We start from the raw sequence: 26083 nt of genomic DNA, 5'->3' as shown, positions 1-26083 counted from the left end.
CAGCCAGTGGTCGAATGATATTATGGTCTCTGGTGCCATTGCTAGCAAGAAGAAAGGTTTTATACATGGATCCCCTCTCATACGGCAAAAGAAAGGTCTAGGTGAAGGTAAGGCTCCCCGCGCGCTGATATGTCGAGCGCGTCGCATCGTCGCCGTTTGGCACAGATAGTAGTCAACGGCGACGCGGGAAATACTCGCGTGTGTTTTGCAAATCAGATCTCACCTATGGGTGAAAAGCGAGCCCATTCAATCCTCCTCCGCAATATTTTCCTCGCCAAATAGAAGAAACTACAACATCCTCTTGAAGAAATTCACAACCTGTCTAAAAAAATGAAGAAAAAAGAGGAACCCGAAACTCATTGGCGAACAGTGTCAACCGAGTGGACACATAAAGGATTCGAAAAGATTTATCGCTTCTCTTGCGTAACAAATTAAAATTTTGTCCCCTTATTTCTTGTTACCCCTACTTGCAAAGCGTTTCGAGAAAGTACCTAAAGGTGAACTACCTACTGTACTTCCTGTTCGGGATATTTTCAATTACAGGCTCTTTTGTATTCTTCCTTGTATATTTCCATACGCGATATCGTGCAATCCTAATCAAGACAATCTCGGAAGGCCAGCGGTAGTAGGATACGCTAAGCCGTTTTTAATTACCACACTCTTGCAGAACTGGCGATCTATAATTTCAATGCGATAAGAGTTACTATGGTGTAGAGTCACTCTATTCCACTTTTTCTCCAAGATATTTTATTTCGTTTTATTCTTCAGTGCAATTAATTACTGTAGACAGGCGGAAGCACTGTCTGGTCAAGCATCGAGAGAAAACGCTATTATTTGCCCGAATCACAGGAAAATATATCTAAATCATTTTGCATTCTTCACTTTCGATTTGAACTCGCAAGAGATGCATCAAATCCAAAGAAAGTAAATACAACATTTAAATCGTCCAGGCGTGTGCCGTTATTACTCATAAATCCTAGCAATTATTTCTATTAATTACGCTTAGTGAAAGGCAAAATGATAATAGTTATAAATGATTATATTATGATTTTGTATTTTAGAAATCTACTTTTCCGGTATTCTTAATTCCGGTATAATTCTTGTCCAAATTTTAATTATTTATTTATTCTTCTGGATATTTAATTTCTGGTAATGTTTCTTTCATGCATTAAACTCTATCAGCGTGTAGCTTTCTGAAACGTTTATAACTGCCGTTTTCACGGCTCACGTCAAACTGATAAGAAACACTGTTAAACAAATTATTGCGTTTAAAAGAAAAAGCATTTTTGTGTGCGTGCATTTACTCAATTTATCTTTAGCATACTCATTTTTTAATTAAATTTTAAATCTCTTTATCAACTTATTGAAATTCAGTTGTCTTGTGTCGCAAAATGCAAAAACTAGGTGTATCTAATTGTAAGAAAGAGATACAGCAAAAAATAAAATAGATCTGTTGATCCCATTATTTATTTTATTGTAAAAGTTAAAGTCAAATCCCTGCTGTGCATTTTAAGCAAAACAAAGCAAAATATTTAACAAAATTTTAAAGTTTCTTATATTTGCTACGTATTTAGTATCTGCCTTCAGTATTAAACATTTCCTTCCGTGTTCTGGATCTAGAGAAATAGAGAGAACTTTATCTTACAATTAATATCGATTGCAAGAAAGTGTAAGATAAACATCTCGCAACATCAAGTATTATGCTTGCAAGTTAGCTTCGTTCATCAGTTTTTACAAAGAACTAGAACGTGAAAGATGTTGACCCTCGCTGACAAATATTTTCGAACCGCGCGTATGAAAAAAGATGAGCTACCGCCATGTATTGAAAGCTGATCGATATTCGAAAGTAAAATGAACGTTTAGGGAAATTAATGAAAAAGTTACCACATCTTGTTCCTCGTTTTTGCGCCTTTGTATAATAAACATATCATCGTACATACAGAAATGAACGCAGCCATAAGAAGATAATTGTGACCATTCTCTCAGCGAATCATATAGCAATACATCTAACTTCTTCCAACATGCTAAATTATAGCATCTGAAAACATTCGATCGTTTTACTTTCACTAGCAAGATGAAGAAAGAGACTGTTGCTTACGGCTATCATCCAATTGAAAAGGCAAGGAATTACGAGAATTCTTAAGACAATCGTCGCGGACTACTTCCGCGAAAGAGAGATAGAAGATAAGAAAAATAAGGATAACGAGTTGATAGTGCCTCAGTTTTAATTTCGATAAAATTATATTTAAAATGTATGCAATTATTTTATGTCATTTTTATAATTTTTTCTAATATGGATATTAGTTTAGTATCTTATTTATCCAAATGCTAATTTCAACTTATATGTTTGCTAAGATTTACAATGCGGCGACTGTAAATATTGTATATATTTATGCAAGCTTATTAACATTTATATATGTACATGCAAATATATCATCAATGTTAATTAATAACCGCAAATAAAATTTGTGATGTAGATAGCTGCACCGAAAACTGCTTTGCCTTATCTTTATACAGTGCATATCTATGCGTAATATAGTATCCTTAAACGTCAGATATTATCGCACCTTTCGTGTGCTGCGAATAATATACCTGTCACGCCGTTAACATCTTGATAAGAGCTAAGTATAGTGCACGTGTATTATTGTGTAAGACACGCATTAAAACGAAGCATTAAAGACAATGTTCCGCACAAACAAGGAAATGCTCAGATTTTGTTAGTAATATTAGTTCTCTACGCTTAAATTGAAATTAAATTAAATTAAATTAAATTAGATAGATAAATTTATTAATCCCCTTGAGAATTATATACATTTCTAAATTAAATTAAATTTAATATAAATACAAAATATAAAATATTTTATAGTTATGTTGAAATTATTTTATTTATATTATAAAGAGTAATCTATAATATATTTCAAATTTAATTAAAAAGTTATTATTAATAATTATTATTATAAAATTTGAAATTGTTAGAAAAAAATTATGATTTTAATAAAAGTTAAATAAAATATAATAAAATATTTTTATTTAAAATTTAATTAAATATAGAAATAAAACTAAATAAAAAACTTTTTATTTGTTCAAAAATATTGCTTTTAAAATAGAATGTAAGATCTACTCTATTCGATAAAAAAAAAATAAGTTGCCACAGTATTAAACTATACTAAAATAGTACATATAGGTAATAAATTTATGCTGTATTAGGCAATTTATATATTTTTAAAAAAAGGCTAGTATATAAATAAATTGATAAAATAATATTAGAACATTGTTAAAGAAGTTAGTCTTAGAAGAAAATTGATTCTATCATTTATCAAGAAAACTATTTAGAATTAACGCTGCTTGGAAATGTGCCAATGTCAATGATTCATTATTCTGTTTCATATATGATTTCGAATAAAAGTCATCTTAAAATCGCTTTCGCTTTTCGTGCGTTCTCATCATTTTATTATAATTTTCTTGCACCGTCACACACAACTCCTTTTCGCACTCAACCTCTTTCATTAGAACGTATGATTCTTTAAATCCATTACCTGGCTGGCAATACTTTCGTCTTTTACTTTCTTGTCACTTAAGATTTGTCTTCCCTTTTTCATATTCAACAATTCCTTCACTTTCCCACTAACTTTTTCCCCACTGCTTCCCACTTTTTTTTATATGTTTATAAATCTCTTTACATCTTACTTCCTCGTCTTTCTTGTTAATTTAGTCGTGAGCATTGCCGGAACTCTCGCTTTCTCGCTATTAGACTATTTCAAACAGTTGGTATTTAACTGTCCATAATAATTGAAAGAGTATTGAATAAAAAGAACGTAATGCCTAGTTTGTGTGTAACAGGAGCAATTTACATATCTGACAATGAAGAATGCAAGATTTCCCAAACAAGGTTCAAAATGTCCGAGAAACTCTGTGCGAGTTCGTATGGAATAAAGTGACAGAAGTACAGCGGAATAAAACGGAAACCGGGCAGTAGAATATGGGTCACTTGCGGAAAGTGAGTTGATAACAGGTTTAATGCGACAAGCCTGCTGGGCTCTCAGGGTCAAGCCACGCTTTCGAGACTCTCGGTGACTTCGTGATTCTCCGGGCTCGAGATGCATGCTTGACCCCTCAAATACCGCTCGCAACTACGTTTGGGGAAACTACGTGGAAATCTGGTTTTCGTAACGGTACGATTTAGTCATGTTTCACTTAGAAACTTCCCCGAGAATACCGACTAAATATATTAACATAACCGAGATGCAGTAAACTATATGCATACACATATGCGTGCTATATAAATAAAAATAATTTACAGATGCATAGATACTGCTTTACTGTCTCCTGTAATAAATGTTTTACGAAATTTCATCTTTCTTTCCAAGTGAATAACTCAATAACTTCTTCAATTCTCTCTGTAATCTTGAATAAATTTAATTATCGTTTTTTCAAAAATATATGTTCCACATTTACATCGTAAATAACAATAAAACGTGATTAACAATATTCACAATAGAAAGTGATACATTTTTATCTTATTTGATTTTAAAAATTTTAGCGGTCAGAAGAGGAATTATCGATTTCAATAAGAAAAAAAAGCGTAGATAATCGGAAAGGATTAGCGAGCGTCAGCAGATTGTTAAATGAATATAAAGCGCCTCTATTCGGTTATCTAAAGATTTCGATCTGTGGATTCCATTCGATGATCTAGAACTTGACAGCAACAGCACGTATCTTTCCTCATCTCCTAATAAGAACCTGAAGGATTACGAAATCGTCCGGGAATCCTACACCTGCGAACAAACGTCATGCATGCTTAGGATTGCTCGGATAATCCGACTGCGTTGACCGTGGTTGGAATTATCGAATGACTTTCGAGGTCAGAATCGAACGGCGTGGCGATGAGGATCGTGCCCGATGGTCACGAATGCACGGGTGAGAGTTTCCTCGCGTAGATCCATTCGAGGCCGGAAGTGGCAGTAATTCATTTCCTCGGCTCAGCTTTCCATCGCGATAATTTGAGATGCGCCACATGCATACCACGGTCTATCTGCAATTAGATTAATGTTATGTATATTGCGTTTTATAATTAGACGTACGTATTCAGCCGTTTGCAGTTCCTTAATAGTGCTGCACTCATGCTCAAACTACATTCCAATATCGATTTTATTAATTGACCTAATTAAAAGTAGATTAATTATAAGCATTAAACTAAAAACGAGACGCTATCAAAGAAGAAACGCTTTCCAAAGTAAAAAAATATTTATTTGACAAAATAAATAGAACATGTGTATTTACATTTGCTCGAAGATAAATCTGAGACGGCAGAAGAAGTACGTATGAGATTCCGCAATCATCATTTATATACTAATATCATTAAATCGATCAGTAAATTATTTATTATATGTATATATACAATATATTATATGCACACACACATACATACATTAACTTATATAATCCAACAATAGGAAAAAGTGAAAGGAACACTATACTTAAAAAATCAACGAATATCCCTATCCTATAAGTAACACTTCAAACGTTCGTATGAATGGCGAAGTTTTTTCTACGTGTGATCGACAATTAGAAACGACGAGTGACGCTTAGAAACGCTCACTTGACATTCTTGTCACAGTACCCCAATTCCAATGAGACAACTGCGCTAATTATCACCTGCATAATGTCACTTTCTCAATGATGAATTTCGAAATCAGCGGATGCGCAATGACAGATGGTACAGCGGATGTATGAGGCGTGTATTGAACAATCATCGTAGTTATTCTTCAATAGCGAGAAACTTAAGTAGGCTAAGTATGTTAAACGTTATATAAAGAACTAGAGAAAGAGAAAAATAATCTCGTTTTCTAAAATTTAAAATATTATTAATTATAAATTTTGTCAGATTAGAGTCATGTATGTTATTCGAATTTATATAGGTACGTATCAACTTCTGTATACACGATTGTCTATAAAACTGTAAAGAAACTACAAATGTTGAAAATGTATCTGTTACAATTATACAAAACTTCTCATTTAACTCTACGTTATTTTTCATGATAAATCAAACAAGAATTAATAGTTTGCTAGAATGTATGAAATTCTAATAGATAAATATAAGCTAAATTTAAATTAAATCGTGCATCTACTTATAATTTTTTCATAACAATGCAATTCAGAAACAAATAATATTCTATGTCAACAGAAACAAATAAAACTCCTTATTGTAACGGATGATTAGCAGAGCGCAATTCTATTTGTCAGCTTAAAACTCTTACTAAAAGAAGAAAAGGAAATCTTTATGTGAAAAAGTTTAGCAGACGATGTAGCGCCGCGTCATTAGCACATCAAAATCACGATTGCGATAGTGACTCTTCTTTACCGTACTTTCTTCTTCAATCTCTCCTTCTCCCTTTTCCACACGAGTAGACAGTCAGCCACAGTACCGCGGATCGACTTGCGATCCGTTTGAACGTCTCATTTCCATATTTTCGCCGGTCCCGTCTGCGTCGTGTACGAAGGCGCGTAATTCCACGGATAACTCGGCGACGTAGGCTTCTGCAGCTGATAAGCGATGTCCACGGGATAGTAGTACACCGGATAGACCGCTTTAACCGGTTTATAGAGAGCGGGATTGATCAATGCGTTCTGCACGCTGAACGAATGCTGCACGCTGGATGATACGGTCGGGGCGGTTTGCGCCGGATGCACTTGCGCGGGATACGCTGGTAGCAGGGGAGCGACGATCGGACGTACCGGTGTCGCGAAAGGAGCAACAGGTCGTATCGGTTGAATTGGCAGGGCCACCGGTGTCAGAGCGAACCCCGGTCGATTTGATGACGAGGCGGGCGAGAGAGAAGGTATTGTCGTCGCTGGGGTCGAGGGTGCCGATCCCGGTACCGGTTTCTGAGGCGGTTCCGTGGGAATCGGTATCCCGAAATGGGTGGGCGATGTTTCGGGGGATTGCACAGGTCTGACGGAGCCAGATGTAAAGATGCTGGTGCCGTAGCTGGGAAAGTTGGTTCCCGTGATGAAAGACGGTACAAATCCACCGTAAAGGGGGATTCCCGCGGGAGATCCGGTCGTGGAAGAACCAGGCTGGTTAGAAGCAGGGTGCGATGACACTGCTTGGGCAATACCATCGCTCTTGGATGGTTGCAATGGGGATTGCGTAGTAAGTATTCCGGCCGTAGTTGTTGTAGTCGGAGTTTGCGTAGTGGTTGGAATACCGTAGTTAACGGGAAACCTCAAGGGATTGACCGTAGTTTCTGGTAGAAAGGTAGACTGACTGAACGCGGTGTTTCCAGGACCAAAAGCTGCAGACTGCGGCGTTGTGGGAATATGTGAGTTCACTTGCTGGCTTATAGAGGCGAGAAGTTCCTGATTCTGAATGAAACCTGCTTGGTTCTGAGCATACCTTCCCGCCACGTTCGGGTTAGTCTGAGCCTGGACAAGGGCCTGCTGCAATTGAACAATCAGCCGATCTTTTTCTAGCGACTGAATTTGTTCTAGAGTCTTTCGAGGATCGAGCGTTCCCGACGCATACGACGGTAACGTGCCGCGGAATCCCTCAGGGTTCTGCGAAGTACTCTCGAACTGACTGTTCAGATTATGAATCGGATTACCGACATCCTGAAACTGATCGTTGCTGGGCGCGAAGTCCTGATTGCTCGCGGGTGCGCCGTAAAGTTGCTGGATCGCCTGCGCGTTGTCGGCCAGGAAAAGCGCGGCGTCGGAAATTTGATTTTGAGCCTGCACGAAGTTCTGGCTCTGTAAGTTCGTATCGTGAATTTGTCCCCGACCTGGAATGCGTTGCGAATCGAAATTGTCCGTTGAAATATAAGCCGGCAGTTTCTGATTTTGTGGCGGTAAATAATTAGCGGTGTTCATGCCAAACGGCTCGTCATTCTGACTAGCGATCGGATTCACCTCCGCGAAATCAACGTTTCTGATCGGGCTCGGTACTTCCTGTTCCATCAGTCCTGTTCCACCGAAACCGATCGATTGCTGTTGACTGACGTCGTGCTGCAATTTGTCTCGATGTTGCTGCTGAGCATGATATCCGTGTGTCGTCGAACCGGACGTTGAGTGAATTGGCGGCCCATATTGCGTAAATGGTCTGCTTAACTGGCCAGGGACCTTAAATGCGATTTGACTTCTGGACGGATGCGTTTGGATGCGAAATCGAGCATTTGAAGAGATACGATTCGGCCTGTTATAGGTGTACCCAGATTCTCGTTTTCGCTGGACGTCGGATTGCTTGAAATCAGATTCAACTTCGACCTCGCCGAGATTCACTACGTCCAGCTTCGTGACTTGTGACTTTTGCACTTCGGCTTTCTGCTTAGCTTGAGTCACCGAAACCACCAGTATGAGAACGTAGATGACCTAAGAGTAAATCAGATTTTTTTACACAAAGATAGCCAAACATTTTAATATAAAACTAAAGATTTAAGAAAAGCAAAGTAAATATTTTAGTTAAGTCACAAAATGTAATTATTTTATAAGTGATTTTTATCTAAATATATTTTTTAAATTAATTTTCTAAAATAATAAAATTTTATAACTGCAAAGAAAAGGCATAAACACTGTTTAAATATTATATTATTTATTTATAAATTAGTTTGCCTATCTCTCTTATATGTGAAAAGTTTTCTTACAATTAATTTATACATAAAATATTAACGTAATGAAATTCTATGTTTCTTATAAAAATTGAAAGATCAAAATTTTACATTATATAGGCGAATCAATATGTGAATAGACAATACGATAATTACATCAAAGAAAGTTTTATTACTGTATACTATTACATACCAGAAGTAGCCGCATTTTGAAATTCGTACATATAATCCTTCTTGCACACTTAACACTGCACTGAGGCAATTCAGTTATCTTCTTCAACAGGAAACTATGCTATTTCCCATGGGATCTCAACATTGAATTAGACTGCTCTACTCAAGAAACTAATTTGTTTGAGGATGGACAAGTCCGCGCCGACTAAGGCTACGGCCATACCAGCACATGTATAAATACAATCGGGTCGCGACCATCCACGAATTACAATAGACTTTCTTACGGGCTTTCATCGATCGAACTTAAGCAATACTGTTACGGATTCGTGATGTTATACATATCGATGCAAAGTACGTCGTATGTTCAGCGCGGTCCTGTAATCGAAATTTCGTAGCCGCGGCTTACCGAAGTCTGTTATTCTCAATAACGTGATCATCATATAAATATATGTTTCTTTAAGAATAAAAAATTTTACAATAAAGATTTTGGTTAAGAAAAAGAATACATAACTATACTGTAATAATCTCTATTAGCATGCATGTGTGTATTATTTATTGTACATTAAAATTAGACGTACAATCTTTTAAAAACATCCAGATTGAATCAAAGAATGTGCTCTTTGGAGCTCAAGTGATAGAATCAATAACATTGCGCATAATTTAGCGGAATTGAGAAAAAAAACTCATCTGATCTTTCTAAAAACTTTCCCCAATAAATCTATACGGAAAAAAAAATAATGAAACGCGGCTAAAAGTCTGTGGAAGACCAAATTGGCCTATTAATTTCTACGAGAAGGCACAGAGGAAAGGCATTTAAAATTGCAATATTTGCTTTTAATGAAAGATGTAAACGCGGGTCGTATTTCGCCCAAATACTTCATACCGCTTCATTCATCGTTGAGGCGATATGCATTTGGCTTTATATATGCACCCTATAAAGGAGCGGATAAAAAGTCGAAATTTGCGATCATCACTCTGCGCGCTTCGCATCCGTCCGTAAATTATGCCCTCAATAGGGAAATACGGTAAAGGAAACGAGCGTCGTGAACTTCCGACGAGGTCATGACGGCGCGGCGATGTCGTGCGAAACGCAGCGGACAACTCCGTCCTGCCATTCCGGTCACGTTCGCTCGGTCTCCTCTCCCAGTCTCCTTGCCCGGGTCTCCCAGTGAAAGTCAACGGGGGGACGGGCGAAATCTCGGGGAATACGGAATAAGCGTTCCCGTTTCCGTAGAGACATGTATTGTGTAACGCGCCGAGATTATGCGTAAATCGAACCGCCGCGCCGCGGCCGTGTCAGTCCCGACGCCTGCATGTATTACGCGGACACGATTTAATGTCGCGCGAAACAGAAATCGAGGATTGGATAACGTCGCGCTCGTCGACCTTCTTCGGCAACGGAATCCGTAAACAGATAACTTTTGGAAGGAAAAGTGCGACTTAATTATGTACCGAACAGCGCAGATCCATGAAACACATAGTAAATATGCTAGAAAAATGACCTCTTACACGTTTTTCGAACGATCCTTAAGACGTTCTTAATTTGATTATCTTTGGCTTCTAAGGTTTGCCATTTATTCAGAGATTCCGTCAAGAAATATTGCTTCGCGACATATCAAAGTTTATATGTAGACTTTTTTATCAGTCATTTTAGAGTAGATAATCAACTTCATGTTTTACAAACTATTATATAATTTATTTTATCATCGTTATAAATCAATTAAGCAACATCTTCTGAAAATAATACTTAATAAAGTATACGAGTATCTAATAAAACTTTTATACTTCAGATATATTATTTCTAACATTGTATCAATTGCTAATTGTATTTCCGATATTGATTTATGAAAAGCTTTATTGTAACTAAATTTATATAATCGAATCGATAATTAAATTAATTTACTTAATGATATAATCGAAAATATATCATTTAAAAAATACTTAATAGACAAAGAATCAAAAATCAATCTTTAGTATTTTATTTAAACGAAATTATTCCTGTGAGTTTCTCTCTACAGTTACGGTAAAGAGCATGCATTGATCGACAATTGTTGAAAAAGATTATTCTATTTTTTATCTAAGATATTACGTAGAAAGATCATATTCCTAACAATATGATTTCTTGCCATCTACATAGATACGTGATATTCTGACGAAATTCATGTGCCACATTTGAAACCGCGGTATGTCAATATTCGCGGCTAATGATGAGACGCGACGCTAATGCAACCCATATACGCATTTATGAGCTTCAACTCATTTCGTTGCAGATTCGGTCTCTCAATGATGCCAATCCGCTTGACATCTTTCTACATCGCATCTGAAAATCCGCGTTATCGATCATACATTAAACACTCGTATGAAACACGAAACCGCAAATGCATGCGCGATGAACTCGCCGGATTTGACTATGAAAATGTCCTGTGCCATTAATTTATTTACAACGGCTGTGCGCGCGTTCGGCAGCTACACAAATTGGATCCGAATTAACGCGTTTTGGCAATCATTAAAATTCGCAATGCTTTCCTGTTAATTATCCGCTGTAATTACCGCGAGCTGTTTATCTAGTAATGTATCTCATATAAAATAAGCGCAAATGACCCCTTTAATAAACTCTTTCGGCAGCTTAAGGACGCAACGTTATTCCAAACAGAGCGTAATATTCCACCGAAAATTACCAATTACAATAAATCATGAATTATTCCTTTCTCTTCCCGCTTTTTCATTTGTAATATTGCTTTTGCAAATTATAATAAAATAGCTTGGAGTTTAATAGCTTATTGCGCGTACGCGCGATTATCAGATATTATCTTGGAAACAAAAATTACGTTTCAAGTTTCGGGAAAATAACAAGGAGGATAAAAGGAGGGTAATTAACAGAGAAAACTTATCTCTTTCACATGTAGCGTAGTTTTATTACAATAAGCATAGGAAAAAGAAATCGACGGTCAAAAAACTCAAACGCGATCATATTTGCAAACACCAAGAGTTTCGGGATCGATTGGATTATAAAATCTGAGAGCAAAACTTCTTCCATGAGATTTCCATGAGGTAATGAGGTTTCCATGAGATTTTCGTCTTGTGCCCGTTTTAATTCTGAGTCACTGTGCATGTCGACGTTTTAAACTAATAGATGTAGGGATAGTTGTTGTAACGGTAATAGGCGTACGGAGAGTACGAGTACGGCAAGTGGTAAGCGTACGGTGAGTTGTAAGCGTACGGGTATGCGCCATATGCGTATGGTGTATAATACGAGAGACCTCTTTTGTCTCTGCCGAGATCGGCAGTCTGCGGTGCCTTTTCCTCAGCTTCGGACGTTTTCTCCACCGCGGCCGCAATGGCGACGGCGACGAGAGCCAAGAAGAGGATAGCCTGAAAGTGATTAATCCGCGTTGATTAATCCGCAGTCGACGCTGCATCGAATTTCGCGGCACAAAATAAAAATTAAACGTTACCGCACTTGGTTTATAGATAAATAAGCCGTTTTTTTTTTCAATTAACACAAGAAGGATGTATTTTCGAATAAAATTAATTTACTGTAAGATGTTAGGAAATATATCTTAAAAATATTTTAGATCTGAATCTAAAGAGTTATTGTATTTTTTTAATTAATAATGCGATGTGACGTATAAGAAAATAGAACAATTTTGTAATGCATTCTTAATATTGTAATAGATGCTCAATAGAATTTTATGATACTCGCTGATATGTTCGCTACATCACACACGTTCGTAAATGAAATAATGTGTAAATATATTTAAATAATGTGAAAATACAGCTATGCTAAATAAGGTGAGAGATAAGATTGCCAAGATCCAGGTTAAACAAAGATACAATTTACAATTCTAAAAAGGAAATATTTAGCAAGTTTTTAAATACATTTTAAGTTTGCTATTTTATATTCGTTGAGTAACTGTAACTATCAAAACAAATCTCCGGAGGGAGAGAAACCTGCCGGAGGAAGAGATTCTAAAGGAAAGCAAATTCTCTGATAATTAATTATCGGAGAAACACTAGAATATTACAGTATTATGCGACGATAAGCATGATCTGAAACCGGAACATACAGCCGAACTCAAGCCGATCGATTTACAGATAATCGCGGTAATGTGGTAATTAGACTGTAATCGGAGTATCATGATCGGTGAGTGAATTAATTTGAAAATCTATAAAAATATTTCAGGCGATAATGAATGCGCCGAGGCTCAACTAATCGCCCAAAAATGCAGAAAATTATAAATTCTCAAGCGATTTGTCCGAACGGTGCTTTTAATCTATTAATATGCATGCAAAGATATTAAAGAATGATCTATCTGAATACTTACGAAGACGCACTTCATAGTTGATTAGAAGTTTTGGAAGATCAGCTGCTGATGAACAGTAACTGAATGTGATGCCTCTGCTTTTTGGCGGATGGCTTATATACCCGACAGTCCGAGTATTCTGCATGCGTCACTAGCCGATTGATCAATGCACGAGGACCAGATCGTGTGTGAATGCGCGCGCGTGTGTGTGTGTGCGCGCGTGCCTGCGTGTGTGTGTGTGTGTGTCGCGTGTGCCTGCGAACTGTTGCATGGGGTTGTTATACGGCGCATATTGTTTACGCCTTCTCATATGTAATTCGCGGTCGTGCGCTATCACCATCCTTATCGGCGCGATCTGACAAGGCATCGCGTTCACGTATTCCGCGATGTACTCGCATACCTTCGATGGATGGAACTCGGGTGAGGCAAGGGACCTTGGCAACTTGCCAAAGACGGAGGAAAGTTTTATAACGATGACATAATTATTACTGCCCGTCGTGCTCGCTTCCTAGATACGCGCTCAGTGAACCGCAAATTAATTATTGCGCATCAGTCAAGCTCACTTTAGTCAGATTCTAAAATAAAATTCCATTTACAATTTTATATGTGCACATTTATGTGTACATTTTAATACACACATGCGTGTATTTTAATATTTATCTCGTATATACACTGTAAATCCAAGTGTTATTTCTGCACGTATAAACGTTTAAAAATGGCACATTTGACTGAAGTTCGTTTTACATGTTTCGTTGCGTGTTAAATTAACACGGTTAATCATATTAAATCAAAAGTTAATACGTTTAACTGTGTTAAATAACGTGATTTAAAACGCAAGAAATGTGTAAGAAGAGCTTTCGGTTAAAATAAGACACTTGGATTTGCAGTGTATCTGTGTTTTTATTCTTCAAATGTTTTACGTGTTACACGGCATTTAAAATATAGATTTAATTACAGCAAAACTTTTCATGAATTATTATTGTGAATGCATTGTAATTGATAAAATGTCAGAAATAATGTATTTAAAATATTAAAACTTTATTAGACACTTGTAAACTCTATTTTGAGTATTTTTATTAATAAGATTTTCTGTGTAATTTTGTTGCTTAATTATGCGTACCTCGCGTACTTTAGCGTAATTACACAATTGTTCTTTAAAACTATAAATTATCGTATTGTGCAAAGAGGAAAAAATCAAATTATTGTATATGTTAACAATGTCCAGCACAAAGAAAGATTTTAATTAGTGAGTTTTATTCAAATGTGATTATTATAATACCGGTTTCGTGATTGAATCGCTTTGAATAAACCACGGTCCAAAATATAACAGGAAAAATTTAAGTAGAATATTTGGCCACTATTGGCTAAATTAGAGCCAAATGAAGTTAATTTATTATGTCTGGCTCATCCAGTTGTTTCACCTTGCGACATTCGAACATTTTTCAGCAAATATTTCTAGAATGCTTTTTAAAATTGTTCCAATAATTTTTTAAATACTCGATGAAATAAGGTGTGCTAGAGAGAAGATTTATAACTTTGTAAAGTTATAAATAGTATTATTTTTATCGAATTTGTTTCCAAAAATAATTTATGGAATCTTTTTACTATTTATAAATAATGCGGCTTTATTAAACATCACAAATTAATCCTTAAAATCCCAACGAGGCTGTTTATATGTTACATAGCTACATTTACTATAGCATTGTAAATTCTGTTATGCGATTGCTCATATTTACATTTGCAAAAATTAATTAAATATCCAGTTGATGTATGCACGTTTAATTAATTAAAATGTACGAATTTATTTATGTTTGAAACCGTTCGCTTGAACTAGCCTTCTTTTGCAAATATTTATGATAATTAATTTTATATATAGGTAATAAATAAACGTAAATTGAGACGTAGTTTCGGGTAAAAGCATTTTCAAGAAAATATTATTTTATTTAAAGAAAATGTTATGAGATGTACTCATAGATATTACTTTCTGCTCATGAATCCCAGCTTAAGATTCCTGACACGTGCATTGTGTTGTATCGAATTTACATTTCCCGTTCATAGTAATAAATAAAAAATTTCGTGTTCATATTTCATCCATTGATTACGCAATTATTCTCAGCAGTCATACCTAATTTTGGATTTTGCTTCGACCTAGAACAGGTAGAATCTGTAAATATTTCCGTCTGACAGAAAAGATCAAGGATACTTGTCAGCCCACGAATCACTTGAAAAAGATACAATATTTCAGATATTTTTTTACGGTGGCGCCGCATAATTGAATTTCTAAATTAGAGTGGTTATTCCCATGACCTCAATATTAAAAAAAAATATATCCTTTTCGGCGTCGATTGCACTGCATTTTATTAAAATTTTAGTTCACATATATACTATATAACCGGCAAAAAATGACGCACTTGCATAAAATAACGATTAATATTAAGCTCAGCACCTTCGCTGCTACGTTTTATAAACGCGAAAGCGATCGACTCATTAACAGTCCAGATTGTTGAACATCATATCTCTCTCTGATTTTTTGCCCACATTTTTCGTCTACGTCGACGCGTAGTTTTATTCGCGTCTTTATTGTGGCGTCTTGCAAAATAAAATATTTATATGAGGCAAAAGAATGTCACTAAGATAAACGACATCATATACGATTTGCACAACGTTCATATCATTATTATGCAATGCAGGATATTACACAACTAATTTCTCCCTCTGATATTTCCTTAACTGATTCATATTTTACACAAGATGTAACCTCGTATTAATTAGGAATAATCAATTATAAAGAAAGAATTACTATTATTTAAAAATTTTCGGTCAATTTCAACGTTTTTGCTGCTAATTAATTTCTCACCGTTAAATATACATATAAAGCAAAATATATAAAGTAAATATAAAGCAAATTTATTAATAAATTATATCAAATCATAAATTATATTTCCCGCGTCATTGCAAAGTCTGTCGAAGTAAAATTAATTGGAATATGGTATCAATTTATTTAATTAATAAGTTCAAAGCATGGAATATCTGATGGACAGTTTAGAAATGTCTCGATCGTTACAAACACACTTTCAGTAATACGCATAGCATTATATGTTTTAGCACCAAAGTGATTAAAGCATCACCCGTTCATAATCGTGAGAAAGATATTAAATTATAGGTCGATAAATGATGACACAAAATGAGCTCATTCAGTTATATCGATAATTAGCATTCATAGAATGTGCAATTTTTATTACCGATTTCGTAAAGAATTTCAATAATTTATTCTTCACATTTGTATCTCAAGGTAAATTTTTTATATTACTACTTTCGAAGAAAAAGAAGGAAATTGCTGCAACGAACTCGTTTAGAGTGTGTGTTGACATATGTTAAAAATTAAAATTTTACATTTGTTTGCCAAAATTTTGTAAATTTATAATATGATTTTTTTAAATAATTTTAAAACTAAAATAACACTAAAATAAATAAGTATAAAAAGATTTAAGAAATACGATAAGAATAGGAAATACTGGGAAGCGAGTTAAAAATAGATTTTGATTTACACACGTACTCTCTGAAAACTTATTACACAAAATGTAATGTCTACTGTAAGTAACATATAATTCAACGAAAAATTTTAAACACTAGCTTTTAATAATATAATACAGCATATAATAATACATAATAATATATTTAAATATATTTAAATAATATAATCATTGTTCAAATATTAAATATTAAAACTACAAATCATAATAAAATGGTGCACGCATTGTTATATGTTCTAATGCGAAAAAACGTTATAATGTAATTCGTATATATGTATGATATGAGATTGCTGTTACAATTAGAAACTGGGTTACTATTAATATTTTTGTATATTATTTTGAATTCTCAACCCAATAAACACCGAGCATCAGTTTCATTATGTTATAATTTCTCACTCAACAATACACATGCAAAATAACATATGTTTATTGGGGTGTTTACTGGGAAAAGCACCAGGTTACGATTATCGATATAATTTCGATATAATCAGCTTTCATAACATTTTATTAACGGTACTTAATAAACAGTAATATAACCACATATGTGTCAAATACAATTAACTGCATTTAACAATTTACCTACAGTGCCGATAAGAGAGAGAGAGACAATTAAACAGATAATAAATATTATACAAGTGTTAAAAGTGCATTAATATTAATCTTATTTAAATTGTTCGTCATCAGACTTTTTCAATACATTTGTTTTTATTAATTTTAGGATAATTTATGCTTATATAGTGAAGTTTTAAAATCCTTAACTCTTTCGTCATGGCTGAGCTGGACAAAGAGCTCTATCTCTGTACGCACAGCTTTATCGCTGTACGCTCTGCTAGAAGCGCTTTATTGATACTAGATTACTAGCAGCGCGATCAGTGTCTACTGTTTCATACTACGTAATTCATCGTATCTACGTTAATGTAATGATAATAGTCGTTTAAGTTTTACATTTAATAAATTATATAAATAAATAGAACAGTATTTATGTCCAAAAATAAATCATTAAGTTTTTTGATTTTTCTCAGAGGATAAAATAACAGCACTAAAATAAAATTTGATTTATGCAGATACATTTTCCTTTATTAAAATGACTTCCCTGTTTCGATGCAATATTTTTAACCAGTACTGTAATGTAGTAGAACTGATCTTGTATTTATTTTTTAACAAAGTACTTTATTAAATAAAATTTTTAATTTTAAATTGTAGTAATAAAGAATTGAACTTTAGAGAATTTATTATCTTTAGCTGGCGCGTAACTTCTCGATATCACTATATTTGTAGATGGAGTAGATTTAAATAATAAAATTATAAAAGACTTTTCAGGTTAATGTTACGCTCGTACACTTTTACGTGAAAAACCACTTTCTGCGCTCGTGTTCACACCCGTGTAAAAGAAAGTGCGCGCATCTTTTATTTAAAATTATTTTATTTTTTAATATACTTGAATCTATTTTTATATACCATAATATTAAAGAATATTTTATATAGATTTTTCCACCAACACATTCACGTAGCGTTCCTTTTACTTTGAACGAGTTATAGTTATTATAATTTTATTTCAAAAAGATTGCTTTGCGAAAAACCGCTACAATATTCTTAAGAATTAACTTGCCTTCCATTTCTGTCATATTAATGAATTAAAAATATGAAGTGATAAAGTGTACTAAGTTCAAATTTTAGAAGCAATATTGTAATTGTTTAAACTCAAATAACAGGAATAGATATAAAGAATTGGACTGTGCTAAAGGTGTTGAGAAAGAATATAGATTATATAATACATAATAAAAATTTATTTATAAAATTAAAACAAAAACACAATACAAATTTGTGTTTGGTATTGCCACAATATTCACGCCATATTGCACATTAACAGATCTGCAAAAATAAAATAATTCATGGTTCATCAAGTTGTAATATCTATAAATATAATACATTGGTAGTAAAATTGTATGTCAGATAGAGCTAATATCAAATAATCACAACGATTCATGCGAAAGATGGTGAAGATGATTAAATCATCATGGCGTATATTTAAGTGAAAAATATATATATGCGATACAAATAATTGGTCTTACCATATACATTTGTATGGGCTAACATTATTCATATTTAGAATCGTAATTTCTTCTGCAATATGTATTAATTTAATGTTCCCAAAGGGGTTCCACAAAATCCTCAGTCTTTCATTCCTTTTAACTCTTTAATCAATCTTTCATAAACCAAAACGTACATCGGATAAAGCGGAATCGAACTTGAGATCTGACTGATTGTGAGTCAATCGGTTGTACACGGAGCCATCGTAATGTCTTCTGTAATATATACAAGATACAATTATTTGCTATAGCTATTTAACTTAATATACACATTAATTTCTAGTTTTTTCTCAGAGGTAGTGACGAATTATATGTATAAATATATCACGGTTAATCTTTCACATATACAAAGATATACATCACTGAAATACATTAAGAATATTTAATAAAACTAAAAATTTATTTAAACTTACCATATATTTAAAAAGTACACAAGCCCTTTTTCTCGAGTTTTCGTCCAAGATGTCTAAAATACAAAATAATGTTGTCTTTAGATCTATTTGAAACTCGATACATTTAAAACATATAAATACACAAATAATATCAGATAGGAGCGAAAGACTATAATATTAAATTATCGTCAAAGTAATTTCAGTTGAACTATGAAATCATCATGGTAATTGTACAATGCGCACGCATTATTAACAAAAATGAATATATAAATACAATTGAATGTGCAATTTCGAAAAAGACACATCTCGCATTTTTTGGCCTATAAGTTTTTTCACTAAGATACTCTAATTACGTCCTCACATCTTTGTGCGAATTCCTGAAAAATTTTACTTTTCAGAGATGTGCCCTTTTCGAAATTGCACATTCAATTATATAAAAACCTAAGTACAAACCTTGGATATCGACTGCGTTATTATGCACTTCTTTTGTATATCATTAGATCATATTTAAGAATTAAAATTTTCCATACAGTTTCCCATAAGTGTTACTGAACTACAGTATCTGCAAATAAAAAATTAAAATTTGTTACTAAATTAATTAAAAAATAAAAATAAAATAACTTTATTAGCAAAAGAATCAGCACTGCAGGACATTCGTCATTAAATCCGATAAGTCACAAAATCATCATTAAAATAAATAAAAATCATAAATTATTAGACTTTTGAAATATAATAATCACACACATACATTCTAAAATATAAAAATTAAAAAAAATTTCTTATTCAAAAATTCAAACTTTAAATGGAATAATTTACCATCAAAATTATTTGTGTTTTAGAACAAATTGTCACAAATACAAACATTAATTTTAATCAAAATTACTTACCACTATCATTATTACATATTCAAGATTTTTTAAATTTTGCCTGAACAAAGATTCTTGGAACATCAATGTTTTCCTTTAAATTTATCGTACGTCTCTGTATGTAGCCACAGTCCAATGTTTCGAAACCAACAGATTCAAATAGGCACGCTATTTGTTCTACAGAGAAATAATAACTCCTGAAAGATCCAAATAACATATTGTCATTACTATGTTCTAAGCAGATAGGATAGGATATAATTGCGTTATCTGGCAAAATCAGATTACAAAAAATTTATTTCATTTTAATTATAAATCAATTGAACTATGAAAACATCACATCTTTTTATTTGTTTAAATAGATTGTAACAGAAAGAAAAATATAAAGTCACCTGGTTCCATCTTGCCGCATATAGAGATTCTCGCTAATCTTGTGCCCAGGTTTAAAACGTAATTGTGCCATATCGTACAATCCGTAATCTCTAAACAATAAGATTCCTCCACTACCAAGAACGTTGTATATATTTTGGGCAACTCTATTAAATACACGAGATAATTAGTAAATTCGACAATAGCAAAACCTTAAAAAAATGTTAGAACTATATAGTTTTAACAATATTAAAATCAGTAGCATCAGCATTTAACATACTTGTGAAATTTATCAGGATGAATAGCCGATAATGCAAAAATCAGAGTTGTAACATCAACCGGACAATCAATTTCAGCGAAACAATTCTCTAACGTAACGTCCGTTTGAAAAGCTCGCATTGTTTCCGGATGGAATAACGTGTGACTCTACAAGGAAACCTCTATTAACGCACCGGCACGCAACGTGGGCTAATTTGCAATTATAATCCAGCGAATGTACCTTAAGTAACTCTATCGCCCTCGTGGATAAATCGCACGCGAATATTTTCCGGAATTTCAATCCGTCCTCTAACAAAGGAAAAATAAAATTGCCGACCCCGCAGCCCACCTCGAGGAGGACATTTTGATTCTCGTTGCCGCCCAAACCCAGCAATTCATCGAATTCCCGCGTGGTCCAGTGCCTATCTTTGAAGAATCTGGTATCGTTTCGCTTGTAGAATAAATCCCAATGCTTTTTCGCGTCCCTCTCGAGTTGATTCGCGCGAAATTCCGACACCAAGCGAGAATCCTGCGCCCGCATTCTATCGATTTCCTCCGGCGTGAGACGCTTCGCCACGTGTCCCACGTTCGAGTCGTCCGACATAGCATTTTCGACAGATTCGCTCATATTTCTTCTCCTGATTATATTACCGAGCCGAGCAATTAATTTTGCAACGCGAAACTCTTCATTTCAAAAGAAATTCACGCGATATTTTAATGTACAAGGGAAAAGAAGTGCTTACCGTAAGCGCGTGCAACCTCACTCGTCGAGATCCCGGGAGAAAATGGACGAGAGACGGGCGGCTATGCCACGCCACGCCACGCGGTGATTTTTAGATGAAACGGCAACGTTGCATGCAACGTTGCCATGGTACGTGGCAACATCGCATGCGTAAATCCCACGTGACTACCATTGACATTTGCCGGTAAAATTCGAATAGTCAGAATACATAATCCGAAGAAAACCATCTTGACAATATATAAATTAATATAAAACATAGAATAATTGTACTTGATATTTTATTCCAAATTTGAAAATCGATATTTGTAATACTTGTAAAATTAAATAAGCAAATAATTAATTAACTTAGATTAGAAAATTTATAAATAGCGATTTTCTATTTTCGTAATTAATATAAATTAGCAATCTGCTTACCTGTTAATTGAATGCAATATTAGAATAAAAGACATTCAGAAATTACATAGAATTTTATATCAAATGTTTTAAAAATTTCCTTGTAATATTAGTATAAATATTTAAGTATTCCTCTTTTTTAAACTTTTCTGCAGATATAAATATACATATGTATCTTCTTTAATAAAATAACATATATTTATTATTAGATATTGATTAAACTTTGATATGGCTATTTATTTAATTTTTTTTTAGTTTTAGGCTACATAAGAATTTATAACTATGAATATTTGATAAAAACTATTAAAAAACAATATACGATTTTCCTTATTGTCTTATAATAATAACTTTCATATTAATAACGCACATCATAACTTTTTTTTATAAAATTTAATCTGGGATAGTTTAATAAATTCATGTGATGTATTGACATACTTACTGATTGATAAAAAATGAAATAGGCTTCTCTCTGCGCGCGGTATGAATTCCACGTGCAAACACGTTTTTGTTTCATTAAAATGCAGAACCCATAGGGGACAAATATTTTATGCCACCGTACAGCATTGGCACACAATGACACACTATTAAAGGGGGCTGAACGTGACTAAAATTCAGTCAAGTAAATTGCGTATCGCTCACCGGCGATGAGAACAAAGAGCATTTATGATAACGCAAATATTACATATCGTTATAAATATTAATGAAACAGCCAAAATCGTCATACGAGGTTGCGTACATAACGTTTCAATTGATCACCTCCATTTTACGCGACACGTGTGTATTTTCCATATTATTCAACGCATTTTGCGTTTCACGAGGAGCCCATAATGTGCAAACTGAGCGCGGTCGAAAGAAAATGAATCGATTGAGTAGTATGTAGGTCATTGCAGACCACAATTTTGTAGAGAGCTTCGCGAGAGATGTAACAACCATAGATTACCTGAATGGAATGAGAAACACGTTTCACAATTCGCAGTCATTAATGCCCCGTGTAGTAACGTCATTCCGCAGTTTTCAATGCGGCCATCCTTCACAGCCGCTTTATAATCGTATATACCTTGCTCTGACCGTTAAAAAATGTCGCAATTAAAATTGCACTTCTATACGCTGAATGGTATATGGCAAACCGCAATCAGATTAAACTGACCGCATGATTTATTTTGACTTTCTCGACATAGTTTATTGCTTTCCTCATCACCAATTATTTTATTACTTGTCGAACATACAATATCAATCTTATTAAGGTTAGTATATTAAGCCTTTAGGTCAATCGTTTTGTTTTAGATATAGCAACGTGATTAACAAATAAATTTTCTGTAGCGAATCAATAACTATCAATTTAGAATCTTTTTCGGAAATTAAAAATATATGTTGGTATTTTTGAGAATCTTGTAATATTAAAAATTTTTAATTGTGTTTATATTATATTTTATACAATAAATAGAAAAAAATAATAGAATAAATAAAAAATTTTAAAATCTCTGGCTTTTAAAAATAACATTTGTAAAAAAGATTCAAGTTAGATTATTTATATTCTTTACAATTATTTACAATTATTGTTTACATAAGAAAAATTTAAAATTTCCTGAAATAGCAAAATCACATGTTCAAACTTGCGAAATTAAAATGTTAAGAAAATACATATATAAATTTTCCGAAAATTAAAAAATTATGTTTTCTTAATTTGCAGTAAGCTAATTAAGTATAAAGTTGTATAATAATAATAATGATAATAATAATAATAAAAGTTGTTTAAATGATTGAATCAAATACTGTTATAAGTTTTATAGCGATCAACATTTCACATATTATGTGTGTGGAGCGATATATACGCAATAATTCGAGTTTTATATAACATTATTAAAGTCGAGATAAGAAAATTAAAAATTAAAATAGAATATTTTTATAGCATTTTCAAGAATTAATATCATATATCTTTGAATGATTATGGATTAATAACGGTATTTTATATCGAACGCGTGATGGGCAGAAGATCAAATCACATAAATAATTCGTATTGCAGAGCCATTGAATATATACATATACAGTCGACAGTGTTGTAAATATCGGATTTGCATTACATTCGCTAACCTATGCTACGTGATTTTATTTTGATGTTATTACTCGAAAATTTATTTCGCTAATTAGCTGAGCGTCATAGCCCCCTAAAGCGTACTTTCGCATCACCCATCATCCCGCAGGAATACCCTGTGCGGTTAACGAGCAACAGCGCGGGGTGCATAATCATAAAAATAATCCTCATTCTGGGAGCAGAGAAAGAGAGAAAGAGAGAGAAAGCTTTCGCGAGATTGAACGCACTCTGGCTCTCACGAGAGCGATCAAGAGATTATCCAAATTCCTCCCGTTACCAATGCGCGTTACTACGCTTCAACGGGCTCGATGCGCGATTTACGCAGTTTCAAATAATCCTACTAACGTTTCCATTAATGCTGTCGTGAATCTTCTTTGGAATTTTTCCGCGGAATGAATTGCAAAGATTAGCGACCGTTGTTACTCGTGAATTCTTGTCGGCTCATCGGACAAAGGGAAATGGACAGTTACCTTCATATGCCTATAGCGAAAAGAATGAAAAAATCTTTCAAAAATAATAAAAAAATATTTTTTGTTATCCTTAATTTTTTAACAGTAGAATCTTTGGTTAGTTCGGAATTTATTTTTCCTTAGCGAAAAATAAGGGAGATCAACATTTATTTTCAATCTGTAGCATTATATGTATATCTTTGCAATTAAGATCCAAATTGGAATTTTATTAAAATAAACTATCTAAATCAGTTGATAAATGTAATCTTACAATTTATTTGTCTCTCTGTTTAATTTGCGAGAAGATTATCTACTTCAATCGCTTATAATTCGAAATTACTGATGCTTCGATATTTTTGTTAAAGAAAAATCATCTCTTTAAATTAACTAAAGAATCTATCGTTAATAATACGTGAGAAGAACACTCTCTATATTTATATCATATAACTATAACATATATATTTTAAAGTCTTCAAAGCAGGTAATGTATATTTGGATTTGTATTATGTCATCGCTGCATGCCAGCAAACTTAATGATAGCTTCTTCATGAGAAGAATCTGTACAATTGTTTACGTCTGTGCAATCCCGTGGGCACGTTTCCCACCATTTATGTAACTGTGTTACACATCGTCTACGAAATGATAATTACTTCTCACAGTCAAGTGAAGCGCGCTATGAATAGATTAGATCGTATTATGTGTCTAAGATCGTATTTCTGATGTAATAAACTTTATTGGTTCGTAGGCATCGATTTATGCAAAAATTCTTTATATTTAAATTTAAGAATTATATTCTTTCATAAGAATGTAACACATATTACATATTTTAAGTATTTATTTTTATACTTTATATATTATATACTTTATATTATTATATTTTAGCGTAATAAGAGATTACATAGATATCCATCTGTTCTTTAAATTGCTTAACGCTACTCGATCATGAAATTTATTTAACCAGCAAAATATAAATAATTAATAATAGTTGTTATACAATATTATAATTATTGATATAATATATTCTACTTAAATATAAGATTATCGGCTTCTGAATGTAATTAATATGACGAATATAAATTTTTTTGCGGCCTTCACAGCGTGCGAATAATAAATAGTACGTAATGACTAACGTTCGAAGAATCCACTTAAAAATGCGTAGTATGGAAGAACATATTCCACACCTATTTACCCTTCGGAGCTCAATCGCTTACTTTACATAACTGTTCAATGCGAAGTTACAAAACCATCACGAATGCCAGAGGCGATACCGCTGCATTTAATGATTTTGCAATTTTGTGCTGCAAGCTTTTAACCCTTCAATACGTAATTTTTTATAGCATCCTGAGTATTTGTTAAATAAATAATGACTGCTTAAGGAATCCTAAAAAAATATTTAAAAAATTCTTCTTTACTAATTTGAACCATTTACAGATGGGAAAGAAAAGGGCCAGAGAAGGCCCTTTACAGATGTGCAAAGTCGAGCGTTTTTAGTTCATAAAGGAGAGTACACGAACTGCATAAGAGCAGTACACGGAGCATCGGAAAGTCGCTTTGCATATATGCAAAGCCGCGCACTCAAGAGTTAATTTGTGCGTTGACCATCTGTGTGTGTATTAATTCAGCGTTTTTGTATAAAACACTGAATTAATGTTTAACAAACTCATTTTTCTTAACATTTAAAAATATAAATTGCAGTAAATAAATAATTCTAATCGTCTTTTACTTTTTCCTTTCCTAAAAAAAAAGGGAATTGAACACCTTACATTTCTTTGCACGATCCTCTCCTCGTGCGACGCAGCGCGTGTTTATTTAAAGCGTCAAACT

General features: G+C 33.6%; 2 protein-coding genes, 1 long non-coding RNA gene and 1 other non-coding gene across 4 annotated transcripts; all 4 read right to left on the bottom strand.

Moving 5' to 3' along the window:
* Nucleotides 1-5270: 5270 nt before the first annotated feature.
* LOC139780584 (uncharacterized) lies at nucleotides 5271-8811 on the bottom strand. Its single transcript, XM_071719280.1, has 2 exons — nucleotides 8797-8811; nucleotides 5271-8367 (listed from the first exon to the last, which is right to left on the bottom strand). Exons 1-2 carry the CDS (start codon nucleotides 8809-8811, stop codon nucleotides 6457-6459), a joined length of 1926 nt encoding a protein of 641 aa, XP_071575381.1. The 3' UTR covers nucleotides 5271-6456.
* Nucleotides 8812-11668: 2857 nt separating this feature from the next.
* Nucleotides 11669-13824, bottom strand: LOC139780574 (uncharacterized). Its single transcript, XR_011720277.1, has 2 exons — nucleotides 13100-13824; nucleotides 11669-12146 (listed from the first exon to the last, which is right to left on the bottom strand). It is a non-coding gene; the product is annotated as an uncharacterized lncRNA (long non-coding RNA).
* Nucleotides 13825-18375: 4551 nt separating this feature from the next.
* LOC139780573 (tRNA N(3)-cytidine methyltransferase METTL6) lies at nucleotides 18376-21455 on the bottom strand. Its single transcript, XM_071719265.1, has 9 exons — nucleotides 21327-21455; nucleotides 20825-21221; nucleotides 20606-20751; nucleotides 20349-20492; nucleotides 19981-20156; nucleotides 19547-19655; nucleotides 19115-19167; nucleotides 18684-18917; nucleotides 18376-18483 (listed from the first exon to the last, which is right to left on the bottom strand). Exons 2-5 carry the CDS (start codon nucleotides 21209-21211, stop codon nucleotides 20000-20002), a joined length of 834 nt encoding a protein of 277 aa, XP_071575366.1. The 5' UTR covers nucleotides 21212-21221; nucleotides 21327-21455; the 3' UTR covers nucleotides 18376-18483; nucleotides 18684-18917; nucleotides 19115-19167; nucleotides 19547-19655; nucleotides 19981-19999.
* Nucleotides 19237-19327, bottom strand: LOC139780585 (small nucleolar RNA snR60/Z15/Z230/Z193/J17). Its single transcript, XR_011720279.1, has one exon. It is a non-coding gene; the product is annotated as a small nucleolar RNA snR60/Z15/Z230/Z193/J17 (small nucleolar RNA).
* Nucleotides 21456-26083: the final 4628 nt, after the last annotated feature.

Source organism: Temnothorax nylanderi, unplaced genomic scaffold, assembly GCF_030848795.1.
Source record: "Temnothorax nylanderi isolate EJ_2023f unplaced genomic scaffold, tnyl_v1.0 TNYL_tig0285_pilon, whole genome shotgun sequence".
In the NCBI taxonomy this organism is placed as follows: domain Eukaryota; kingdom Metazoa; phylum Arthropoda; class Insecta; order Hymenoptera; family Formicidae; genus Temnothorax; species Temnothorax nylanderi.
The sequence above is the reverse complement of the archived record's forward strand: the minus strand, read 5'-3'. Positions and strand labels throughout refer to the sequence as shown.